This window comes from Anser brachyrhynchus, assembly GCF_964034855.1.
Source record: "Anser brachyrhynchus genome assembly, chromosome: 1".
NCBI classification, from domain to species: domain Eukaryota; kingdom Metazoa; phylum Chordata; class Aves; order Anseriformes; family Anatidae; genus Anser; species Anser brachyrhynchus.
Genome location: NC_137694.1, coordinates 134269107 through 134295818, shown reverse-complemented (window position 1 = coordinate 134295818; position 26712 = coordinate 134269107). Strand labels below are relative to the sequence as shown.

At 43.8% G+C, this 26712-nt stretch overlaps 1 protein-coding gene across 2 annotated transcripts in view; it reads left to right on the top strand.

Moving 5' to 3' along the window:
- Positions 1–1652: 1652 nt before the first annotated feature.
- The window catches only part of WWC3 (WWC family member 3), a 100578-nt gene continuing 75518 nt past the window's right edge, over positions 1653–26712 (top strand). The window contains exon 1 of one of the 2 annotated variants that reach the window (XM_080551816.1): positions 1653–1912. In XM_080551816.1, coding sequence (XP_080407942.1) covers positions 1695–1912 — 218 coding nt within the window. In that variant the 5' untranslated portion in view covers positions 1653–1694. The remainder of the gene's footprint in view (positions 1913–26712) is intronic. The other variant, XM_080551817.1, reaches the window with a different exon arrangement.

Genomic DNA, 26712 nt, shown 5'->3' with positions numbered 1-26712 from the left:
CGTGCTTTAGCTTTGAAATATGCCTTACAAACATCCATGCTACACAACCAGCACATGGCTCCTGGGGATGCCGCCTGCTGATCTCTCCAGACCATGAGGCAGCCTGACACCCACTCTTTGCTGAAACAAAACCTCCGTTGAGAAGAGCTCAGCTCAACATAAGCTGTCATGCGTTGGAAGATCAAATCTACTGCAGAGACATAACCTCACCTTTGCTAAATTTCAGCCCTTTACCACGTTATTAACCTACTTCACCATCGCCTTCAGAGCAAGGCACGCTGTTCCGCTTTCATCGTTAGAACCACGTAGTACCCTCTTTTCACACCTCACTGCTCGTGGCAGCCTTGGTAAGAAGACTCCAGTTGACTACTGCTGAAATAACCTACGGAACAGGTAAAATGCCAGATATGTCCCGGGATCTATGCTGCCTTTATCATCCAACTGTTCTTTCCTTTGATAACTAATGGTACGGGGAGGGAGGGAGACAAAGGCCTAAGAAGTCAGCAGCAAAAGTCCTCTGATTTCCTGCATTTATATCCGCACTGCTGCAATTAATGTTCATACAGCTGTAACTTAAAACGGCAAATGCAAGTGGAACATAATCGGAATCGCAATATAATCCCTGGCAGGGTACTGGCAATTTCAGGGGGCTGTTTTGGAATAAACTGTTAACTCTTTTCCTCGTTTTCAGAGGCTCGGTTTGCATCACCTTAACTCTTTATTTCCCGGTTTCCGAAGGCTTAGCTGACGCCGGCATCCTGGGCAGGCACAGAGCACCGCAGTTTGGGGGGATTTAATTCGGTATGGGAGCGGGAGCTCCGCTTCGTGGCCTTCAAACGGGACGAGGTTAAGGGATGTCAAGCAAGCCAGATGCACGCACCCCCACCGCCCGGCAGGGCACCGGGCGCCTCACGGGGGGCTCCGTCCCCGCTGCCCGGGCACGACGCCTCGCCCAGGCCCGCACCCACCCGCTCCTTGCCCCTCGCCCCCGGGGGGCAGCGGCCGGGCCGGGCTCGGGCCCGGCTTCCGCGGCGCCTCCCTCCCGCCTCCCCCGCAGGCCGCAGAGGAAGGGGCGGCCGGGCCGGGCCGTGCCGAGCCGAGCCGAGCCGGGGGAAGGGGCCGGTGCCCCGGGCGGGAGGGAGGCAGGGAGGGAAGCGCCGCTCCCCGCGGGGCCCGGCCCGGCCCTCGGCGGCGTGGGAACGGGCGGGCGGGGTGGAGGCGGCGGCGGGGGCCGGGCCCTGGCGAAGGAGGGCGGGCGGGAAGATGGCCGGGGCCGGGGCCGGGGCAGGCGGCGGGCGGGAGCGGCAGCGGGGGGAGGCGGCGGGGCGCTGAGCGGCGGGGCGGGGGCGCTCGGGCCGGCGGGCCGAGCTCGGGGGCCGGGAGCCGCGGCGGCGGCGCGGGGCAGGGGCAGGGGCAGGGGCAGGGCCCGGGCGGGGTTTGGAGCCGCGGCGGGGCTGGTCCCGGCGCCGAGCGGGGCTGGCGCGGGGGAGGATGAGCCCGGCGCGGCGCAGCCGGAGCCGCCCGAGTCCCGCTGCCCGCGGGGCCGCCTGCTAGTGCTGGAGGAGGAGGAGGAGGAGGAGGAAGCGGCGGGCGGCCGCGGCCCGGGCGGGACGGGAGCTGCCCCGGCGGCGGCGGCGGGCGGGGAGCGGGTTTCGGCCGGAGCTGGGCGGCGGCGGCCCGGCGGCGGGGCGGCCATGCCGTGGCTGAGCGGCGGCCGGCGGCGGCGGCAGCAGCAAGGGGCGGCGGGGCAGGGCGGCGGCGGCGGCGGGCCGGCGGCGGGCGGGCAGCGGGGCCGGGAGAGCTCGGAGCTGCCGCTGCCCGCCGGCTGGGAGGAGGCGAGGGACTTCGACGGGCGCGTCTTCTACATCGACCACAACACCCGGCAGACCTCGTGGATCGACCCCCGGGACAGGTACGGGGCAGGAGCAGGAGGGGGGGAGCCCCCGGCTCGGCTCGGCTCGTCCCGCCCGGAGCCCCCCCCGGGCCCGCTCTCGGCTCCCGGCTTCGTGTGCCCGGCGGCCCGGCGGCGACATTTTCCTCGCCGCGGCCGCGGGCAGGGTGTGGGCGGCGGGGAGGCGGGCGGGGGCCGAGCCGGGCCGAGCCGGGCCGAGCGGGGCCCCAGCGCCGCGCCCCGCTGCTGCCAGCCCCCGCGGCTTGGAGCCGCCTCGGCCCCGGCGTGGCCGCGAGGGGCGCGGGGGCACCGCTCTGGCCTGGCCCGGCACGGCCCGGCCTGGGGAGCGGGAGCGGGGTCCGGGCCCCACCGGTTCGGTTTTTCACGGGCTGGTCTGGCCCCGCCGTGCCTTAACCGGGCGGCTTTGGCCGCGTTGGTTTATTAACCGGCCCCGGCTAACGGGCAGCGGCTCGGGGCACGCCGAGGCGATTTGGTGGATTCCCTCCTCGTACGGATAACGCGGCGCAAGCCGGTGCGTTCCTGCAGGCGCTGTGACCAGCGCGGGCTCCGCTGCGAGCCCTGCCTTGTCCCGGGGCAGCCGGTGCGGCTGGGCTGGACCCAGGTCTCGGTGGCCCTGGGTAAATCCCGAGGGGCTTGACACCCTTTGGGGTGTGCACCCTTTGGCAGAGCTGCCTGCAGCCCATGAAGAGCGCGTTAGAGCTTAAAACTTGTGGAAGTGGGGAAATATCCGTAGCGGGTGCCGCCTGGCGAATACACCCTCGCTTTGAAAGCGCTCGCCTAAAAATTTCCACACGGAGCTGCTGAACACAAGTGTCAGTATTCGAGGTGTCTGCAAAATAAGAAACATATGTCTCTGTGTATGCTTTTCTATATTAAACAATGTTTTTATAGTAAGTGAAAGTTGGACAAGGACAGTTTGAACTTCGGCCAGAACTACCTTGCCAGAACTATGCCTGGAATGTTAAGCAGGCCACAGAAACATTTAAGCGCAGTCTGGGTTAAAGACTGGAGTAATTTGAGCAATTCCTGCCGTCTTGCACAATGATGCATAACTGTTTAAAGAGCCTAAATATTTACCTACGAGATCAAGATCTTTTGTCTCGTTGTTTAGACGTACTTACGCATGCACATATTTTTTGCTGATGTATTAAATACTTGTTATTATGCTTTAGCGCATTTTTTCTGCAGCAATCTGTGTGTTTTTTAACGTTCGCTTACTTGTAATACTCTGTTTTGAAGGTAACCGATGACATAATAACGTGTCTGTGGCTTCTCTGCATGCCGTCCTTTCCATTAAATTTCAGGGGGTATGCAGTTCCGTCTCCTGGAGTACTTTATGTAGAGACAGCAAAGAAAAAGAGTTAGCAATTCTCTGCAGTGTTTAAATTCAGTGGCGATGTAGCGCCATTCAATTCGAATAGCACTGCTCAAATTAGGACCTCATGTTTTGAAGAAATAATTGAAATGCCACGCGACGTTTGAAAATTTCTTTAAATACTTCACACCAGTGTTTAAACCGAGATTTATTTTTCAAGTGAGGAGAACAGGCTGTAGAGCAGAGATTGAGACAGTTATATTGGGGCAGGTAGAAAAGACACAACGTTTTCACGAGGAAATGTCAACAGTTTCTACAGAATTCAAGCAGCAGAAGCGAGTTTTATGATTGAAGAGTTCATCCCTGGCTGAGAACAGACTGCTGTTGTTAATGCAGTGAGATGGCTGTGTTTTGCGTAGCAGAAGGTGGCCGGTCTTTTTAGGTTTCATTGCAGCTATTCAGATTCCTGGGGGCAGCAGCAAAGTAGGAAGGGATCAGGTTAGTTGTGTTCTGCCAAAGTTTGGGAAGGAAAGGTCAGAGCAGCAGGGAGATGGTGCTGAAGCTGTTTTTCTCTGCAAAAAGAACTTGAAAAAGTAAGGTCGAGTAATGTGTTTGGTATCATATATGCCTCAGCATTGTCAGTTTGGCATAGAGCGACAGATCAGCCCCCTGTTTCTGTGCCTGTGCGTTGGTTTCATTTTGGTCCAATTCTACGAAATGATGGGACCTCAGGCCGTGTTGCACATGGTCAGGACTCTGAGAATCAGCACCTCCAAGCTTTCCTATGGGCAGTAATCCTATAAGCATCCCCACGGGCTCCTCTTTCTCTGTAGCTGGGACTTAATAGTTTGTTTTTCTTTTCAGCATTCCCTTTGAGATTCCTCAGCCTTTTGTAGTTAGGTTAGTGAATTTAATATGAAGCGGTTATTTGATTTAAGGAAAAAATATCCCGTTGAAGCCAAGAAGAGAAGGAAATGCTATTTTGAGACGTTAAGGAAGGAGAAATGTGCCGTATGAAGGATTTGGGGGTTTGGGAAAGAAGGTGACAGGAGCAAGAGGTAAGTCAAGGTAACAGACTGAAAGGGGATAAAGGACCTAGAAGTGGATGCCATATGATTTTTTTTTTTTTTATGGTAGGAAAAATTTCATAAAGAAAAGGGAGAACAGTAGGAGAGTGATAAAAAGAGCAGATTTGAGAAGCTTCTTTGGTATCAAATCAGTGGTTAGGTTGACGGAGATTATTGTGTTGATCTGTGTAGATTGCTAGACAGTTGTCTAGCAGATCCTGTAGATCTTAAGGTCGAACCATTCAGTGCATGTTTTCTTCTTGCTGTAGTAGTTGTCTTTTATCTTAATAGATTGTAAGCTCTTCAAGGCAGCAAATGGCCTTTTTATCTTGTGTTTGCACAGTACTTAGTATATTGAGATGCTGGTCAATAACGGGATTGTAAATGTTCTTATAAAAGACTGACTGCATTTGTGGTTGATATTGATGATCTTTGCGGCACCAACTCTTATTACGGTTGCTGTTTGTTACAAGGCTGTGTTTTCAAGTGATTAGAGCTTTGCCAAAACTGTTGGCAAAAGCTTTCCAAGCTGGTGAGTTTTGTTAGATTTTTTTGCTTGTGGAAACTTCAGCTAAGACATAGCGTTGTTTTTGCAGAACCTCACCAGGGGAGATGATTTGATTTGTCTCCTTCAGCTTCTTAATGTGAGTTGTCATGTTTGTTTGTTTGAAGATTTAAATCATCTTGGTTTGGAATGAGGATTTTAAACTCGCAAGGTGTAGCAGCGTTTTTGCATGGAGAAATAATCCATCTTGGCCAGTTTGGGAGGCTTTGAAAAATTCATATGGGTTGGGTAAAGAGTTGTATTCGTAGCAGCTGCATTTGCAGAAGCTTCCTGCAAGCTGGACTGCTGGTATCTTTATTGAAATCAGGTAGCTCTTCTGTCCTGTGTCCTCAGCAGCATCTTAGTTCTCGAAGCTGCTGAACTTGAACCCAGGGAGAAAGAACCCTGGCCTTGTAGAGGAGGTGGGTTGGAACAAGAGGGGTTGGCCTTGGGATTTGACAGGAGGGGGGATGTTTTGGAGGGCTGTGAAGAGCAAGCAAAGCAAATCAGGAGCTGGGGGTAGGGAGAAGGCACCTGAAGCCTGGGAAGCAAAAAGTAGGGGAACTGGACTGAAAACCTGTAGGACAGGGAAAAACAGGTGAGAAGAAACCGGTCTGGTGAGGGTTCAGGGTGTGAGGGTGTCAGCTCTCTGCTGGCTGTGCAGGGAACCCCGAGGGAAAAGAAGGAGCACCGGCGTGGGATGAGGAGTCTTCAGAGGCAGAAAATGTGCGTGCTGGGAAGCCTGGGGAGTCTAGGTGGAGAAGGAGAGACTTCGAAGGTGGAGGATAAGAACGATGTGTGAAACCTGAGGCAGTGTAAGATGTGCCGGATGAGGAGACTGATGAAAAATCTGAATTATGGAAGGTCGAAATAAGCGGGAAGGGGTAGTGTGCTTGAAAGGAGTTGGCTTCAGGAAGTCACTAGGCAGGTATGCATTATTAGGAATGCATTGCAGAAGAGCTCGAGGAAGTGGGTAATGGGCAGAAAAGTCCAGAAGTGCTGGCTGTTTCTCCCAAACTATTTCAGGGTTCCTCATTCTCATCATTTATTTGCTGTTTAGCAAGTGTCTGTATTACCCAGCTCGTCTCTTCTTTCTGTGAAGCAGGACAAAGGCTGTTACTGCTAGCTGCTCTGACGATGTGGTCTGTTAGCCACTGTTCACAGCAAAGCAAAGCGTGGTGCTGCGTCATGCGATTTCTCTTTCCCCAGTTCGGTTTTTATAAAGGAATAGGAGATCGCGAATGGGAAACTTAAACCAGATTCCTGTCAAATGTTCAAAGCTAGAAAACTACCGGTTAAAGTTGCTTAGCTATTGCTACTTTGTATCGAGAGCATTTTTAGTGACAAACCTTTTCATATCTTGCCCCCATTGATACATGGAGAGGAGCAGCTCTGAGGGCAGAGCCTGGGAAGTGAAATAGATTAGAAGGGCTACTCAAACGTTTGCTGAAACTGGAAGACGTGCCTCTAGTGAGGCAAAGGATCTTCTGGAGCACCCATGTGTGGTACCCTTGGAAAGGCAGTGGCCTCTTTGTCAAGGCCAGAGAGTATCTGCCAGCGTATTGCATTGTATCTGTCCAGCTGACAGTATTCAGCAGCCCATTAACAATCAGGAGAATCGTTTAAATCACAAATAGCATTTTTCTAGGCTGGGCTTAAACCCCTGCACTGCGAGTTACAGTTAGTGTCATTCAGCATTACAATTCAAATGCTTCTCTTGCCGAGCGTGGGAAAGATGAAGGCAAAAAATCAGTACCACCATGGTTTTTGAAAGTTTGCACTAAGTTCTTAGTTTTCAGACTTTTCTTGTCCACTTCCTTTCTGTTGTATTTTGTCACCTGCATTAGCTCACATTTTTGTTTTGAACTAATGCTATTTGTGGAATGGGAAGAAAACAAATTAACTGTTGATCATTTTAATATTCACTCTGAAAACATGATGATGATAGGACAGAGTTAAATCGTGTGTTTTATTTGACTGTGTGATGCAGACTGTTAATGTTAAAAAAAAAAAATTAACCTATAGGGTACAGAAAAGTATTTTTGGAAGTGATGCTTTGAAAATCATTCAAGGTGAGCAGAAATACCGAAATAACATATTTGGTTATGATTTTATAAATTAGCTCCTTAGGCTGTCAGAGCTAAGCTCACAAGAGAGGAAGATGGCTGTCCAAAAAAAAAAAAAAAAGAGTGAGTATGGATCTGGAAAACATGGTCTCCCATGAGAGCAAGGGAGCTGAACTTACTCGGTTGAAGAGGTGTTTAAGAAGTGGTTTGAGTGCTGATCGTAAAAAGAGGTTATGGTACCTGAGACTTCAGATCTCTTTTGTTTAATAGATTTATAATAGTGTCTTGATAGAAGTTGAAACCAGAAATAGGATATATTTTTTTAATAGTAAGAGATATTAAATGCTGGAATAGTTTTTCTACTCCTTTAGCTCTCTAGATGAAATTATCCGATTCGTTTTTTTTGCCTAAGTCAGCTATCAGTTGAAGCCCCATTGTCTGTGAGCATCTATTTTTGCTGCCTCTGTTGCATGATACATCACTTGACCTATATATAATATATCTGGCTAAATATATCTCATATGGATTGGCAGAGCAGCCATACTTTCATTAGGAAGTGGAGAGTTTCTCTGCGTTGTTTCTCTGAACGCGGCAAGGAAGAAATGCAGTATACCCCTGTCGCTTGAGACATCTGGGTCACTGCAGTTTTGCATCATGTGGTTACCTCAAGTTAGCAGTAAATACAGTGGACTTGGTAGAATTTATATGAAAAACAATGCATATAAAGTACTACTCGAGATCCAGATGTTTTGAATTTTCTTTGCAAATGTCAAGCCTGGATGCAGTCACAGCGTGGATGGGAAAGCCGTGCAGCTGTGCGACTGCTCTCCTGGCATGTGGCTGGGAGTACAGGCTGCAGCATGTGCGGGGAGAGAGGGCTGCACTGCCCTAAGCCCCCGACCCATCGGGACATACTTGTGCTCTAGTTCTTGTTCAGAATAGTCCAGTAATATTTTTAAAGGTACACCGTAGCTGACATTTGTTTTGAAAGTGTCACATAGATATATGCCATGATACATTTCTTTGCCATTCAGAAGAGAGATACATTCTATTCTATTCATATATCTATTTTTTTTTTCATTCTGGCTGGTAGGTCATCAAACAAGCAGATGTTTAACTTTTATATTGGCACTTGTATGAAGTAGCTTATGATTCAAAATAAGCATAGGTGTGAGTGTCTCAGGATTAATGTTTGTGTGTTTTCAAACTTAGTCCTTGCTTTCAATTGTTAGATTCTGATAACAAGTAAATGTTAACGAGCTGGTTCATGGTAAATTAATTTTGAATTATTATATCTTTTTCTTGGTCTCAGCTCTCTGAATTAGATACCTGTATGAAGTAAGCAATACCTGTATGAAGTGTTCGCATTTTCTGATAAACTACTCTTGTAATATGATATTGTCAAAAATGAGTGCTACACCTCCAGTAATTGAGGATAAACATTTTTAAACGTTTGTAGTAATGTTTCAGTGTCTCAGAAAGTAGAGGTGGGAGGCATCCACTCTTTCTTCCTGAAAATGAAAGGTTGTCCTTTCAGTACAATAGTAGTGAATTCTGATTTATTTGATTGGTTTTTACAGGTTAACGTATATATACTTTGAAAATCTGGTTTAGGTAGCATAAAACTGCAAGACCTAATTCACATGTCGTAAGGCATCCAAACAGCTACTGAGCCAAGTTTACCTCTTTAACAAAGAGCGTTGTTAAGCTTCTTAGTACTTTGTTAAAGGTAAAAGTGTTTTGTTTTTTTTTTCCTGTGCACGTGTAGTTTTTAGTGAATTCTAAATGGAGGTATTTAAGTATTTTCAGCAGTCAGGGAATGCAGACACCTGCCTTGCTGTGTTTGTGTGCTTGCTAGAAAGGACTAAATTAGGGCTCGTGACTTCAGTGAGCTACAGCAATATAACGGCACGTGTTACAAGAGCTAATTCTTGGAGGGTTCTGTGCAGAGGTACTGGCTGCCTCGCCTATAAGTTGGATCTGATACTCTGAGAAACCTTGGTCTGTCAGATGTTGTTAGTGCTCAAGACTATCTGAAAAGGTACTTTGCTGTTTCTGCTGCATGTAAACCAATGCATATGTGAGTCACTGTAGACATAGTGGTTGTATTTAGTGTCATTAAACAGCACCAAGCATTGTCAGAAGAAAATTAAGTATTTGCATGAATGTTTTTGAAAGGGTTGGGGAGGGAGTGTCCGCTTTTCAAGATCTATAAACCGCACGTGTGAGAATACAAGACTTGAAATGTCATGAGGCTAGGGTCTTAAGTTCTGTTATCTCAAGAAAAAAATCCTATTTAGGCTTGGATTCTAGTGATAAGTTTAGTCTGAGAGATAGCAACTTCACGTTTTCAGCAAATGTAAATATAGTGACAGCAGTAGGCAAACATAAGAACAAATGAGTTGTAGGCAATAAAAAAATTAAGAACTTATCTATAGCAGACAAAGTCCTGTTAACAAGCACCGCAGAGGTGTCTGTTCAGTGTAATGTTGGTTTGTAATTTCACGTTGATTACTGGAAGGTAGAGCTTTGTAAAGTTGCACGTGAGGCCGAACAGAAGTATTCAGCTAGTATTTTGGCGAAAGAGTAAAACTAATACTTTTTCTGGCTATAGTTAAAAATAGAACTTCCTGAATGTCTTATCTGCTACAGATGTGACCGCTCACGTTCGCCAGCAAAGCCAGGGAGTATCACAGCTTTTATGTAATCTTCAACTTGTTTCTGGCTGCAAGAAGCTAGCCAAAGAGGAGAACATCCCCAAGGTACTTGCCCTACCTCTCCGTGGCAGCCCAGGGTGCACGCTCAGCAAGGTTTCACAATACAGCACCACTGAGCGAGCGGTTCCCTGCTGCCAAAAGCAGCAGTGTCCCCCTCCTCCAGCCACGTGGTCTTGTACCTCTCGCACTGGTACTGGTGGTTATCCAACCTCACACAAAGTCCAGCTGGTAAAAATAAGCCATTCAGCATTTCATTTTTCTCTTTTTGGGAAGGGTGGGTTTTGGCCTGTTCAGCTCCCTCAGCTGACTTACCCTCAGGGCAGATGGATATTTAAATGGCTTATGGCAATTAAGTTTAATTCAATAAGGAACTGGCTTAGGCAAAAGTGATGAGTCAGTTTAAAACCCTCTTGGGTGAATCCTCTTCGTGAACGGCAGTCCTGACTACTGACTTTTTAAAATACCCCCACGGTAAAACACCACATCTCAAGTTACCTTTTTAAAAGTGAGGATTCACCCTTCAAATGTAAGACAGATGCATAAAACCCAACAAAAGTGTCTTAAATGGGTTTCACGGTAACTTTTAGAGTTGGGTAGCAATATGGACGTGGCTTTTCAGTCGTGAGGGGCAGGTATGACCTGCAGAACCGATTTGGGGAGGGAGTCTGGGTTTTCAGCAGCAGCTTGGGAGTGCTCAGGAAGGGGTGGTGGTGAGCGTTGCCATCGCTGGCAGGGAGCGAAGGAGGTGCCGGGGAGGATTGGGTGTATGATCAGATGGGGAGCTGGGGAGGATGCTGGCAGCACAGCGCCTCGGAGGAGTGTGAGGGAGTTGGGTATGAGATTGGGTCGATACGGGCCGGATGTTGACAGCGGAGTACCTCCAGGGAGGATCTCAGCTCGGTGGGGAGGCACAGGGTGAGCCTGAGGAAGGGTGGAGTGAGAAGAGGCACGTCGAGGGGACAGCAAAACCGACGAAGGAGCTGTCAGAGGGCCTTGGAAGGTGGCTTTATCGCCAGTATTTTGGGCTACAGCTGATCAAAAGGCTGTTCGACAGGGGTGTTACTAAGGGACTGGAAGGAATAAAGGTTGAAATTTCCAGCTTGAAGAGGAGGAGGTGGCTGTAATGCTGGAACTACGTGATGTACAAGGCTTTTGGCTCTCTGCTTATGGAGAAGAGCAGGAACTCTGATGTCATGTTTTTGCCTTGCCTGTTTCATGGCCCAATCCTGGGCCTGCTTCATGGAGATAAACCCTTGGTTCTTAATTGTTCAGTGGTAAGGGAACGGGGATCTAGGTTTTGTTCTGCCATGCTACAAGGGCCTTACTCGCTTCTTGATTCTGTTCCAGATAGGAAAATTAATTTGGACTTGGCACATTCAGAGTGTGCTAAAAACATGGAGAGTCTCTGCTAAAAGTTGACGGCTCTGTCAGTTCTCCTGGCATGCTGAATCATTTGAGGCAGCTCCTACCTAGCGAGACACGCTCGAGATGTGTGTTGTAGTTTTCAGATAAGCTGGAGTATTTCTCAGTTCCTGTTTCTTGGCCTGTTTTTTCCTGTTCTGTGGGTGCTTTGCTAGAGTAAGAATGTCTCTTGCATCCAGTGATGACTCTGGTCTGTCCCCTTCTAGTGTGTGGGATTGAGGTGAGATTCTGTGCTGGCTCACAGAGCTGATTGCCATCAGGGGCTGAATTAGTGACTATCAAAAATTAACGTTACTGTATTTTTTGTTGGTGGTGGTTTTGAAGACTTTTCTATTTCAGTGTATTTAATTGGCAATGAGACAAAAATAAAGTATAGTGATATCAACACCCTTGAACTGGCAGCAGAGGATCAAAAGCTATCTTTCGTAGCTTTCTGAAAGAGTTATTTTCAAGATGAAATATGTATAGAGAATGTCGTTGAAACTGTTTTGATTTATATTGTACTTAGGCTGAAGCTTTTTCACACGTACAGTGATTAGTATTCTTTATGGCAAAATGCAAAGTTTGGTATCAAAGCTGTGAACATGCAATATTTCAAAGTTGATTTATTTAATATTGGATTGCCATTTAGACAGCTAAAACTAAGACTTTTTAACCTTAATACACAATGCAGTCTTAGAAAGAGTGGCTTATCTGTGTTTGGGAAGATGGCTGAAATACTGCATAATTATCCAATTCTGTAGCATAAACAAATTGTGACACACTTCTTACAGTCCAAAGTTACTTGACTGGAACAGCAACCCCATGCATGCTTAAAAAGGGAACTTTCAGAATAAAAACTAAACTGACATTTTTATTTTCTTTTTGGCAATGTAGGGATGATTTGTGGATGGAGAAAGTATTACATATATTTGGAAATGACTGTTTAAACATTCATGTCTTCTGTTTCCCTCAGATTTCATCTTTTGGATAAAACCAAGACTGGCAGTATTAAAGATCTGATATGGTACATAGATCTCTGTAATCCAAACTTCAAGATAAGTTAAACCAAGAAAAAACTGTCAAAGGAGTATCACAGCTGCTGGTTCATACATAGATCAGTTGTCAGAGTATCTGAATGGTCTCTAACAGTGACTGATGAGAAATACATATTAGACCTGTTCATTATAAAGCGTAGCTTTCTCTCCTTTATATAATAAAATTGAAAATGCATTTAAAGTCTTTACCAGTAGGTAACCTGTAAGATTTCAGTTTAAGAACCTGTATATTTGTACTGTATATTCAGATGCATATTTCCAACTGTATGCAATGTATTGAGTTATGACATTAAAAAACTACTTTGCATTGTTTTGAGTTGTATTACCTTTGCTTTTCTGCCAGCTCATAGTTTATTCAAGGGAAAATCCAGTCCTGCTCTTGTGGTTATGGGTGTACTGAGATCTGCGATAAACAGGCACCATGTACTCAAGACTCTGCATGGACATTTGAATTTCACTTCTGTGTTTAATGTAGCTGCTTAGTTGGGCCAATTCAATTACAGAATTATTTGTTTAGAAAAATGTTTACTAGTACCAGCTTGCAGAACAGATGGTTAAAAATGCTCTCCTTTGAAACGATGGTCTAATTTCTCACGTGTCTCAAGATCCCTCTGAGTATTGAATACAGTCCTTCCCCAAATACACCGATGCCTGAGCTTCCAGTTTCTTCATTTAATAATGTTTCAGATGGTAAATTCTTCTTTTAGAAGTTCTTTGATATTTCACTGCAGCCTACTTTTTAATTGCAGTTTTGTTGTAAAGTTTCTATACTGCCTGTGTGGCAAAAATGTCATTGGAAACCTCCATGTTTCACAGAAGTTTTCAAAAATACTTTTACCCAAAATGAAAGCAAAAATGTTTAATTTAAAAAATAATATTTGGACTGGTTAGCTAGATGCAAAATTTATGTTGCCTCTAGGGGAAGTTGGGGAGTACATCTCAAGTCATCAAAAGGAAAATTGGATGTGAAAACTTCTTTTAGTTCTGAACCCTTGGAAATTGCAGTTTAATGCACGAATGGGCCAGTATTTTAATGTACTTAGTTACAGCAAGGACTTTGGAAAGAAGTAACACTTCACTTATATAAATCAAAAGTAGCTACAACGTACGAGTCTAAAAATACTAGATTTCCTAAGCTTTTTGCCTTATTCAAGGGGAGTGTGCTCAGAGACGGGGCACAAGAGGTCCTAGCGCTTGTCCTGATGCTGCCTGTCTCATTGTTTGCATTTAATAGTTCTCCGTGCTTTGGCAGTCTTGCATACTGATTCAGCTGAACTTTTCCTTGATTTCCCGTAACGCCATGTAATGCACTGAATTTAAGAAGCATTTTTTTTTAATCGTAATGACCAGCTAGTTTCAGTCAAGTCACTTTGAATTGATTTACAGTGTGCAGTATGGTTGCTGTTCTCGAAGTGTGCTGGTTAAGTGCCTTCTGTTCAGGAAGGTGATGTGTGTGTAGGGGGGAATTAGCTGATGGATTATGAAATAAACCCTTACATTTTTGCTTTAAGCAAGTCTTTCCCTTTAGCCTGTTTCTGGTGTAAAATGTTGAGATACCTATGATCAACCTGACTCTTAGATTCTGATTGATTGATGGTACTATAAAGATATTGTATTTCCAGTTCCAGGAATTATTTTCCCATTGTAAAATAAGCTGCTTTGCAAATTCCTCCTTGTCTTTTTTACTGGTTTTCTGGATGTGTTTATATGAAGCCTTGGAGAAGTCTTTAAATTTCTTGAGTTAAATACAATAGAAGGCTTTCAGAGCAAAAAGTCTTCTAGTCCATGAGCATGTATCCAAACACAAAGATGTAGGAAGGAGTCTGTGAATGTTTTGTGCAGTGCCATTTAATCATCTGAAAAATTGATCACCTCCAGGATTTACTATCTGTTAGTAGCCATTATTCTCACTTTACGGTTCTGAAAGTTGGAGCTGAGAAATGTTTGTGGGGAGTGATCTGTGAAAGGTTTGCTAAGCCGTGACCATTTAAAAAAAAAAAAAAAAAAGAAAGGGGGGGAGACAGGAGGGTCTTCTACCACTGGCTGTGAATGGCCCTGAAGGACCTCCCAGTTATTTGTACTGAATCTTTTCTTACAGGTTCAAGGGCATTTTAGGGAATGATCCATCATCCTCACTTTTAATGCATTTTCAAAAATAGCTTGTGGGGATTTTGGCACAAATTTTGATGTCCCAACTTTTTGTCTCCTAGGAGTGTCATGTGCTTTAAAAAAAAAAAAAATCTTAACCTTTCCCAGAAGTGCTTTTAAAAAAAATACGAACTTTTCATTGGGCCTTAGATGTAAACCTGTTTTCATGCTAAGCCAAATTATAGGATGTGTTTCTATGACTTAATAAAAGACAAAACACCAGATGGTACATATGGGTGAGCTTTTTATTTATTTATTTTAACAAACATTTGTAAAATTTGTGACAGTGTTCTAGAAACCTGACAGATTAAATAAAACTCCGGCAATTACGGAAAACAGTCTGTTTTTGTAAACCTTGTGCTGCAATGCGAAGTGCCTCCTTTGCAGGGCTCGGTACGGGTGCAGGTGAGCTTTCTGGTACCACGGGAGGCTGCAGTAGCGTGTTGGGTAAGTTACTTCTGGGAGTGATCTCGCCGATCTGTCGGTGCCTGTTCGTGGCTTCTGTTTGGTAACAGTGATGATAGAGCAGGTTGTGTGCTCTGGACATCTGCCTGCTAGGAGCGAGCCGAGTCCTCCAGCCTGTTGCACAAGATCTGCCAAACAGCTTTAAGCTGATAATACGTTTTCATTGCTATCGTTACTATTGAGCAGGTCTCAGTTCAGATCCTTGGCTTAAAGACTGTTTCTTTCACCGTTTCTGACTTGTACGAAGCCTTTTGGCCATTATCTGATTATTTCAGAAACAGCATCTGAATGACAGTGTTGATTATATATTTTTTCTTTCCCTAACAGCTTACATTTAAGGGGTTCCGAATTTTTAGAAAGTTGTCTTGTTGTTTTTAAATACTACTCCATCATTCTGCCATTAAAAGTTACTCTAATAAATTTTTGGAATCTGCTTTCTGTAATTATGTACAGTATATGAACATCTGGGTTTTTTGAAGTTTTGCACGGATGACTGTTTGCCCACATTGTTCTTCAGATATTTGGCTTGTTCGTTCCGAAGTCAGTTGATAAAGAAAATCATGTTTATTCTTGACCTTAATCACAACCATAAGTTTCCTTTTCTTTACATTTAGAAGCCATGGAGCAGTTATAAAAGGCTTTTCTGTCCTCTTTAAAAATAAATTACCCTGTGTCCAGAACTCTGATTCCATTAGAAACACCCCGAAACTGTGGATAGTGTCCTGGCTGTGGAAACATTTTCCCCACCCTCCAGCCCATGAATGGTGTTCTTCAGAATGCAACTCTGTAGGGATCATATGTTCGTTTTTCTGTCTCTGACCTTTTACATATGTACTCTGAAGCTTGTTTTTCAAAGCGGTTGAAGATTTTGATACTAGTACCCATATCCAGATATTTTTAGGGTATGTCTACTGTGAAGTTTGCCTGAGGCTCTTTCCATGTTTTCCTTTTGTTGTTGTTGTTAGCACTTTATGTTAAAAGTGAAATCGTTCCCTTTAACTGCGATTTCTGTCTCAAATTAGGAATGTATCCTTTTCTTTTCTTCTGTTGATCGGTGAAGATAGTCAGATATCCAGATTTCTGAGAATAAAACCCAAATAGTTGTCAGAGTACTTTGGTTAAAGAATTTCCACATATTTTAAGACATTATACTGGGTGTAAATTAAAATATAGAAAAGTCCTTTTTTTAAAGAGATGAAAATCTGTGCTATGAATAGAATGCTAATGCAGGAGATTTTCCTTGAATCCGCATTTTATCCATTTTATACACTGTCTGTATGCTAGTAGGCATGCCTTTAAAATGTTTTTTGTTTTTTTTTTCCACAGTAAAAATAGCTTGCTGCTTATTGAGAAACAAGGCAGACCTGTGCCTCAAAATCCAAATGAAACTGCTGCTTAGCTGAGGCTCTAAAGAGGGCATTTATATGTTGTGGAATGAATGGCATGCCTGCGCTAACTCCCGCGGGCCGGATATTTCCAAGGTATCAGACAGAGCTGTATATACTGCGGTCTTCCCCCTTCAGTTACCAATGTTCCTCCCTCGGCAGAGGCTGAAGGACCCCTTGCCCCTGTGGAGGCAATGGGGTGGGCAAGGGGGGGCGGAGGAGGAAGGGAAAATACCGAGCAAGGTAATTATAGGCCTTTTTCTTTTTTTTTGGATTTTTTTGGGATTTTTTTTCCACCCAAACTGTCCCGTGATAGTCTGTAGGCTCCTTGTACTCTGTAAGTTTGTGTTGTTTTTTTAATCATTGTTCTTTGAACAGCGTAGTTAGGAATTTCCTGTTCACGTTTTACTACAATGGTTTGTTTAAAATGACAGACCGCAGTCTTTTTCCTGACCTAAAACTAGATTAGCCTTGAATGTTGGAGAAGTCGGACAAATAAAGAGGGTAGACGGTATTTGCTTATGTCATGGAGAGAGGCCTTTTAACCGGGCTCAGTTGTATCAAATACCACAAGTCATGTTTCTTAAATATTTATTAAGACAAATAAACATAGTTATTGTATGAACTGGCGTGCCTCCAAATTCCTCTCTCTTTGATTCTCATGGGTGGGTCACTTTTAATCAGGAGAAATATTTTTAATCAAGACTTAGATGTCTGCTGGATTGCTGAATCCAGGGTTTACTCAGTTCTCAGCTTTTGCCCTGTTGTATTTATAAAATGCAACAAAACAAACATCAGCAAAGTTCAGGTTATAAAATGTGGCAACAAAACACTCAGGAAATACTGAAATTGGGAATGAACCTGTCTTTTCTTAATACCTCTGGTGCCTGTCTTAAAGAAAGAGTAGCAGAATCTTCCTGTGTATCTCCATGTGTTTTCTTTCAACTTTGGGGGGAAAAACACAACTCCCAAACCCAGCACTGTTAGGTTCACCAGCGATTGCAACATCCTTATACAATTTATGTTTATTTAGGACAAGTTCCTTGTATAACAGCGCTAATGTATGTAAATAGTGCATACCTGTATCGATGGAGCCGTACAGGCAATAAGGCTATTTATTGATTTTTATCTGTAAAGAGATCAAATTTCGGCATTTAAAAACAATGCATGACCTACAATTTGGGTTTTTATTTTATAGAAAAATTACTCTAACATGAATTGTGTCGTGGCACGGCACAAAAGTTTTAAGCAGTTTTGGAGGGGTGGTGTATTGACCTGCTGCTGAGATGGTTACTGACGAGCGTCAAACTCCTCAACATACACTTGATACAATGCTCTTCGGTATTTTCAATGCAAGAATGTCTGTGCAAATGTGCATGTAAAATTCTAATAAACATGCTAAATTAATTTTCAAGCTCGGAGATGTCAGATTTGTGAAGATGTGGTGTCTATAGCTGATATGACACACGGGCATGTCATTACAAGGGTGTTGCCAGTTAAAATACTCAGCTGTTATGGTATTTCCAGCTTAGCATCTAACTTTGTTCCACCCAGCAAATAGTCACATAAATAGGACTAGCTGTGGATTTTAAAGGAAATATTTAATGTATTTTTAAAGAAAATAACTTTTGGAAGGGAAAATATTTGGGTAGCTTGCACGTGAATGTCTAGGGCAGGGCAGGGAGATGCCTTGCAGGATACTGAACTTGATGTGCTGAAGAAGCTTGCGGTAGATGTGGAAAATGTCACTGTTTATATAAATCAGGTATTTCTACGAGTCCCGGAACTAACAAAGCCTGGTTTCCTGTGGGTTTGTGTCTTCCAGCTGATCAACTTCAGTGTCTGGGAAGGTGAAAGCTCTGCTGGATGCGTTTTTGCCTTGCACTTTGGGGTATTTTTATCCATTTGCTCTTGAGTGGATTTTCTGACAGCTGATGCAGTGTGAGCATGGGAATCTCACTTTCTGCTGGGTGCCCTGCTTGCTCTGAACTCTATAGAGTATTGGAGTATTTGAATTACCAAGGGGCTTTCAGTAACATTTGAAACCGATCGATGGAATAAAAGCCAAATAGACACTAAACTAATAGTGTTATTAATGAAAATTGCATATCCATATTTTTATAGGAGAACAGACTCCAAGACCTTTTTTTTTTTTTAACATCTCTGCATGCTAGCTTTAGTAGCCACTTGACTGAAACAGAAGCCAATTCCTAAAACCAAGTGATGTTTCTACCATTTGATTGATAAGAACAGTTATAATCAATTAATATAAACACATTTTGAGATGGTGATGTGCCAGATCTTATGGTACAGGCTTGGCTTATAACCATTCTGTGGGATGTGTGTATGTTCACGTGGCTGCAATATTACAAAAAATGGACCAAAGCACTGGACAAATGTAAGCTTCCTGCGTAACTGTTAGGTTATGTGACCTGCAGTACGCTGCCTGGCTTTTAGCTTTGGTTTCCCGTATGTGTGAACAAGCAGCGTGATCTTAAGAAGAGATACAGAGTCTTGCAGAAGGTTTGTTGGTGAGGTGCCTGCTCTTAGTGAACCTCCTGGAGCTGCCAGCAGCCAGCTTTTGGCCCTAAGGGTCGAAGATGTATTATTGTCTCAAATGCCCTCAAGTGTAGAAGGTGCCAGTGGTTTTGCTGTCAGCAAAGATTGTTCATTTTGTTTTTGACCTTCATTAAGCACAGATTTTTCTACCTGGAAAAGCTGGAGTTCAGAAAGCTTGGGTGTGAATAAACAGTGCCCTAGATCTTCCATGTAAATGCTCTTTGTGTAGCAATATGGGTGAGTAGTTTATTCCACTAGATGAAGTAAGTGAGGGTGAATAAGGTGAGTAAGCAATTTCATTATGAGACGTTCTCAGTTGTGTCTAAATGCTATGTTGCAAATCCGGCTCGTGCTTTGAGCTGGTTGGGAGCCAGGTGGCTGTGGTTAATTCATCACTGAACCTGAGCTAACAAGCCCTGCATAGGGGAGGTTGTGTTAGATGAAGCTCCGTGCCACTCTGAAGTAGCTGGCAGCCTGTACGTATCTGAGCGAGGGCTGAGCTGCTTTGGGTCTGCCCAAAACATCCTGTTTGGACAAACTCTAGAAGTGTCTGCATGTAGCGGAGTGCGGAGTAATTAACTTAGTGTGCAAATTCATAGTATCCCTATTGTAATACTAGTTTCTTTAGAGATCAGTTACCTTAACCTTCTTTTGTGTGAGTTGGAGACACTAGTCATGCCTTGTAGGGTTGTATTTATGAAGTACACATTAAATGCGTATTATCATAGTATATATCACCATGGATTTATTATAAATGGATTCATAACTTTCTTCACTCTTGATTGGCAGTAGTACAATATTTTGTATGTAATAAACTGCTATTAAGGGAAGATCTTGGGAATAAAGCAATGTTTTCAGGAAGATTTCTAATATTACCCAGTCACAATAGCTACTTGGAAGGATAAATGGAATCTTTGAAGTGGACAGTTGCATTACTCTTCTCAGATATTTCACAGAAGCACAGAAAGGTGTGCTTCAAGTTTTCTTCCCAGTCTTCCAAAACGCTGCTTTAGACTTACCGCCCGATCTCCCAGCTCTCTTAGCGCAGTGCCTTTTCTGACCTCTTCCTGTAGCTGCTGTGGAATACCAGTCCTGAAATGTTTGTCTCTTTCAGTCACACCTCTCCAGAGCTAGAGGGACTTTGGTTCAGTGGTGCTGGTTTGGGACGTGGGAGATCAGTTCTCCAGACTTCTTGCGTAGTGTTACTTTTAAACTCCCCAAGGAGTTTTCAGCATGGGTACTAATTATGGTGTTTCTTACCTCGGGGTAGTGTTCTGCTTATAAATGAATAATGTGATTGTATGAATACAAATGAAACGGGTAAGGAAAAGATTTATCTCTTCTGTTTGTCTTTGTCTTCAGACCCTTGTGCTTTTCCCTTGTAAAGCACTTTCTAAAATCAGTGATACTTGGACGCTGTTACAGCCTTCTGAAGGCAGAAGACCTCGGCTCCTGAATCTTGTATCACTTGACATTATTATTTGCAATAAAGCTTTGCTGATTATACCAGGAAGAAAGTTAGCAATGAGCAAGCTTGGTTTGAGGGTAGAATTGTGTGTTCTTCTCTCTCCCTCCCTCCTTTCTAACTTGTTACCAACAGCAGTTGGCATAATATTTTTAAAGGGGCATTAGAAATTGTTGGGGTTTATTGATCTCCCAAAATTCATGTTACAATTGCCAAGCATGATATGATAGATGTAGATGCCTTGCATTTTCTAGAGATGTACTTTCTCTCACGTGTAAGCTGTATCTTTTAGCTGTGTAGCTTGAGCTAAAGTTTTCTTTTTATTAGGCTGATGAGGGTGAATATTAGGCATTCATTGCAGTGCAGAATAATTGACAGTTCAGCAGCTTTGCCAATGGGGATTTTGTTTGTGGAAAGCAGTAGCTGTAAGGGCATCAGACAGCTTTTGGAGATGAGTGAGATGTGTGTGGCTATTGACAGTGCGCGATAGGAAAATCTGTGTTCATAAATGATTAAGTACCCCTCCGGCTTCTCCTGAGAGATGCTCCGTCGAGAAGCACGGTCAGCATGTGCTGCTCCCGTGCCAGCTCCTCGGGTGGGAGCAAGCCGGAGGAACGCGTGGCATGGCGTTGGCGTGGTGCTGGTGGAGGAGCTGCAGGGAATGGCTGTCCTACAGTGGGACCCGGCTGCCGCCAGCTCTGCCTGGCCGGGGTGGCTGCAGCTGCATGGCTGCAGGACAGAGAGGAGGAGGTGGTGCTAATAAGGAGTGTTTTTTGTTGTTTGGGTAGCTCTATGTTTTGGACAGTCAAAATCGACACGTATAAAATAATGCGAATGACAGCAGTGTGAAGGGAACACAGCAATTTTTGACGCTAGTGTATGTGTGGGGTGGGAAGCACATGTCCGATCTGGATCGTATGTTTGAGAGTGTTTTTGTAGTTCTCTTGTTTTGGAAATCAGGCATCAAAGCAGTGTACGTTCAAAACAATGGAAGAATGTGCTGGGCTTAATTGCCCAAAATAAGTGGGGATGAACAGTTTACTGAGGACAAGATGAATGCATTTTCATGGCTACTTATAGAGAAGAAATAAAAGGAGAATTAATGTTGCAGCTCTGAAGACAACTATTTTTTTCTCTTCTCAACATTAAAATTCTGATGGATGTTAAAAGTTGCCAGAAGAACTTGTCCGTGCTTACTGTCATTACTATCTTAGGACCTGTTAAATGAAATCATATGTTAGACAAGCTGCTATTGAAAACGACATTTGTGTAATTTGTTTTCCTTTTAAAAGCAATTAGTCTATATGCAAAAGCTCTTTAAATATTTTTATTTACTTTCGTACTGTTCTTGGATCATGTAAAATGTTACATTGTGAAATAATTTGGCTGGGTTGTCAACAAATGGCATCTTATCCTTTTAAGAATTCTGGATTTATATTATGGCAACAACGGTTCCATCCTGCCTTTCCTTCTGTCAGCATTCATTTTCTAGGAAGAAGTAAATGTTGAATAGTGCCCTTTTGTGTGTTTTCTGGAATTTTGAGAAGTACAGACTATTCAATCAGTAGAAATGTGCTTGCATCCATGGATGTCTGCCCTTAGCATCACTTCGGTGCCACCTCGGAAAGCACCAAGTTTTACAGATGGCTTTGGTAGCTGGTATGCTGCCTTGCATTTTGCTCTCTAAGTTGTATGTATAGTCTTTGTTAGTCTCTTCCAGGGAGTTTGAGTTTTGGCTCTGGTGTTTTTTTTCCCCCAACAGGATGAGGATCAGTGTTCCAATTCAGTCTTGACTATTTGTTTAAGTTTAGTGTATTTATGACTGCTGCATTGTTGAAAGGAGTTAGTTTTAACGCAGACAGTTATTTTTCCCTAACTTTTGCAGGAATTGGAAAGACTAATGCAGTGCATTAGTAACAAGATGCATTGCTCAATATATGGCCAGAGGGAAGGAGGGGGGTCTAGACCAGTCATACCTATAAAACTTAAGCTTCCGTTAAAATGCAGCAGAGCAACAAGGTTTAACTGGGTGTGAAGTGAGTATCCTTGCCTCAGAAGGCTGTTCTGAAAAGAGACAGAAAATGATCAGATAGGCTGAAAAGCAGCACTGCTCAAAAGTGATTAAAATACCTTGTTAATTTTTTACTTGTTGCCCTTTCAATAATGGTGGCAGGAAAAAAAATCTAGTAGTGGTAATTCCTTAAAGGGGAAAGGGCAGGGAATAGATTTAATTCAATATGAACCAATTTATGTAATCAATGGTATCTTCATTGTACTCTAGCCAACTTGATAATTTTGCCCTCAAATTCTAACTAACTTCTCCAGGATGTTAAAAATTTGGGATCAGACTTTCAACTGTGACAACGAGGAGGGAAGGGGTGGACTAAAGGGGTACCTTCACTGTTCTGACAGCTTCCATCTTTGGTAATTCCTTTCTGTCATGCTCGGGTAGAATGGAATTAGAAAATCTAAATTGTATGAATAAGAGTCATGTGGATTTAGCTCTGGGAAGAGCTGAGAGTGGCAATGCATGTAAACATATGAGTTCACTTATGAGGGGGAGGTAAGACCTGCAAAAGGAAGCTAGACAAGGGTCATAGCAGAGAAGATAGGTTTTCCTGGCAGCAGTGGCAGACTAGGAAATCTTTTCTCCAAATTAGTTATTTGGCTGTGGTATAAGTACAAGGTGAGGGAGGAAGAGGGAGTACTCCCTTATTTTTTATTTTTTTTTCTCAGCTGCCTTCTTGCTTAATGGGTAGTAGTAAAAGATTTTTAGAAAATGATACAGCACAAGAATGTGTGGAGCAGAGTAAGTACATAAGAGTCATTACCACATTTTTCTTGGAATTTCCTGTCATGCTTGTATGCTCCCCTGCCTTCCCCGTGCTCTGCTGTTTCCCTTTCAGTTCACTCAGGTTTCTTAATAACCTTTGAGTGGTAAATTTTTGAAGTCATGGTCTCTGAAGCAGACTTTAGTCACAAAGTTTTCAGCTCACATTAGGCAGCTGCTGTCTGGAATAGCAATCGTGGTTTAGTCTGCTTCATGGCCTTCCTTTTACTGGATCTCCTGAAGTGTTGCTCAACTCAGCTAAGCAAGCAGGCTTCGAGTGCCTCTGAAATCTGTGAATTTTCTCTTTCATACTACTCGGAGATTGAATCACCAGATTTTTCAGTAATGAGAAATAGCTGAAATTGTTGAGAAGAGTGTGCCACCTGCCTCAAATTTTGCTGATCAATTCTGAAATTCAGAGGACAGTGCTATCTACCATCCTCACCTCAAAGACTTGGGGTCTCACTGCTGGTTAGATTTCTCTCAAAAGTAATTTTGAAGAAAGTAGGTAAATTGGACTTAAAGAAACTTAAAGTTCAGATGCTTCCTCTGCTAGTAACCACAGAGAGTTGTGAAACAGATAATTCTTTCTGTAACAGGGCTTCATATCAACTCTGCGAGGCAGGCAACTTTCTGTATGGCAGGTAACTTTCTGTATGAAACAAAGCATCGTGTCCCTTCTGGCAGCACTAGGTAGAGCTTAACTTTAAGCAGTCCAAACTGCTTTATGCTCTGTACCAGAAAGGCTTTTTGGAAATGTTAATGCTTTTTCTCCTCCTTCCTCTGCTTTTCCTGCAGTTCATTTAATCTGTATCTCTGATATTTCTGTGGCTTTTCTGGTGTTGCATGTGGAACATTAAAATCTACATTAGAGTTAGACTGGTTCTTATTTGAAAAAAGAGAGAAACTGGGTGGAGATTTTAATTGCAGTTACTATGAAAAGATAGTTTTTCTGAGCATATTGTAGAGGATATGTTTTAAAATACAGTAGCTATCTCCTCTTGCATAACTTTTGTTTAAAGGTTGTTTGGTCAATCAATCATTACACATTTTAGTACTTCATTTCCTTCATGAATTATTCTCTTAAGTAGCTCCCAGGGTATTGTTGCTTTTTAACCAGTCTTAACAAATAAGTGGATTAAAATGGTGTTTTTGAAAGATATTATCCATATCAAGTTCCCGTGTTGTGTCTTAACGTTTCATGAGCAATGAAGGAAGCGCTCATATTGCGGATTACTGTTACTGGGAATTACAATGCCATTGTTTGGCAATGGGTATTTAGAAGTGCTTTTGAGGTCTTGGTTTTTCATTTGTTGTATACTTGACTTTCTTAGAAAAGAACAAAACTTTTTCAATGAGCTTTGTCCTTCCCCCGAACGTTTGAAGGTTCTTTTAGATATGGACCCTGGCGCCTAAATGAACTCTTCCTAATTGAGATGCTTTTATAAGATGTGTATGTAAGTTCTTTTCATGTTTATTACAGTTGTATAGTTGAACACAAACACCTTATAAAATGCCAGAATTAAGGTTCGCTATTAAATTGTTGTGAGTCTTAATTTATGTGGTTGCGTTCTGTTGTGTTGGCTTTTTTTCCCCTAAAGAGCCTTGCCACAGTACATTAAAAAACTTGATTAATGGTTTGTTACCAATAGTAGGAGGTCTTGCTTGCCTCCCTTCTCCTCTGCATTGTCTTGAACTAGTAGTGAATCATAGAATCACAAAATACCCTGAGTTGGAAGGGACCCACAAAGATCATCAAGTCCAACTCTTGGCTTCAGACAGGACCACCCAAAAATCAGACCATGTGTCTGACTGTGTTGTCCAAATGCCTCTTGAACTCCGTCAGCCTCCGTTCTATGACCCCTTCCCTGGGGAGCCTGTCCCAGTGCCCGACCACCCTCTGGGTGCAGAACCTTTCCCTAACCCCCAGCCTGACCCTCCCCTGTCCCAGCTCCATGCCGTTCCCTCGGGTCCTGTCGCTGTCCCCAGAGAGCAGAGCTCAGCGCCTGCCCCTCCGCTCCCCTCGTGAGGGAGCTGCAGGCCGCCATGAGGCCTCCCCTCGGCCTGCTCTGCTCTGGGCTGAACAAACCAAGGGACCTCAGCCGCTCCTCATATGTCCTGCCCTCCAGACCCTTCACCATCATAGTGCTATGAAGAGATAGCATTGTGCAGAGGTGGTGGAAGTCTGTGAAGAGGGCAGGGATCTCTGCAGTTCAGTGGTACCAAGGTGGTAATTCAGCTTTTGTGCAAACTGCAGTTGGAGCTTACGGAATAATTGGAAGTGGGCGATTATGCAGAGTGGAGTGGACAGGGGAGAGAAGCTGTGATCTGCCCTGGGTTTTGAGAGCAGAGGGACATAGAGGACAGCATCTGACATTGGCTGAGCTTGTCCTTCCCTGTCCTGTTGGTGAGGCCGTGCTTTCTTTTCCCCTGTGATGTTCAGGTCCAAAGGGGATTGGATTGGGAGTGGAGGAAGAAACTGTCTTCCTCGTCTGCTCCTGGGCACAGAGTAAGGAGCAAGGGTGTGCTGGAAATGTTTTTTCTGTAGCAGCTCTGTGCAGCTGAGCAAGCTCAGTGATGTCCTAGCACACGGGGGTTGGGTGGGTTTGTAGCCAGCAGAGGTCTGGAGACGCCAGTGCATGTTCTGCGGAGTTTAAATTCTGTGGAGTGTAAACAGGGCTTTTGCATTTCACAGGGTTACACTGAGCATGTGCAAGAATACGTTCCCACCCTTCCACTCCTTTGTGCCTTGGCCAAACTTGAACATTTTACCACAGGGATAGCAGGAGACCTGAAAAATGCAGATCCCAGTATTAGTAGTGGAGAGATTGTCTGTGAAGCTGCTGTGGGAATTCTAGCATGGGGGTGGAGAGGGACAGCATTTTTTCCTCTGTTTTATTCTTTCCAATGGCTAAGCTGCTTTAATTGAAGCTTCTCACAAGAGATGAGAATGAGACACACCCCCAGGAGAGAGAACTTCAGCCAGAACAATGTCAGTCTAGCAAAATTAGAAGCAATCAAAAAATTTCCTAACCAGGCGAAGTCTTACGAAGCATACCAGGCTTCCTAATGAGTGGATGGCACTGCTGTAAGGTAATGTGTAGATGAAACAATTTTACATCAGACTGGTATCAGGATTCCTCCTATTTTTTTGTTGTTGGTCTTCAATACTTCGATATAAACAGTTCATTTACTTACACTGCAATGTACATCTTTTTTGATATAAACAAACAGTTCCCTTACCAATATGGAAAATATGCTGTAGGTCAACCACGAGATGTTGGGCTAGATGCAAGCATTACCAGCTGAAGTTTTGTGGCAAGTATTATGCCGAAGGTCAAGTAGTTGATGACAGTGGTTCTTTCTGACCTTAAAATATGGACCTGGTCAGCTGGGATTGTGCTGTGCTGTGACAGCAGAAGTCAGAGGCTTCCTGTGGCTTCTGACTTCCCTGAAGGCTAAGGGCCGTGAAGCAAGGGACCTGAAGCTGGCCTTCTGTGGCTCTTACTCTCTGCTTCATAGTTATGGAAATGTTCTTTAATGGGGAATTGGGAGCTTTGTCCCGAAAATATCCGTGTTGTCTAACTGCAAAGTAATGCTTAAATACAGAAGTATAAGCAAGTACAGAAGATTACCCGCAAAATATATATAGTCCTGTCTGCAGTGCAAAGGGCCTTTGGGTGAGCAGTATCCAAAGGTATACTTTCTGACACCTACACCTTCTAGAGGGACTTGTCATTTACAAACAGCAGCAGTAATGCAAACCACACAAGACAGTTT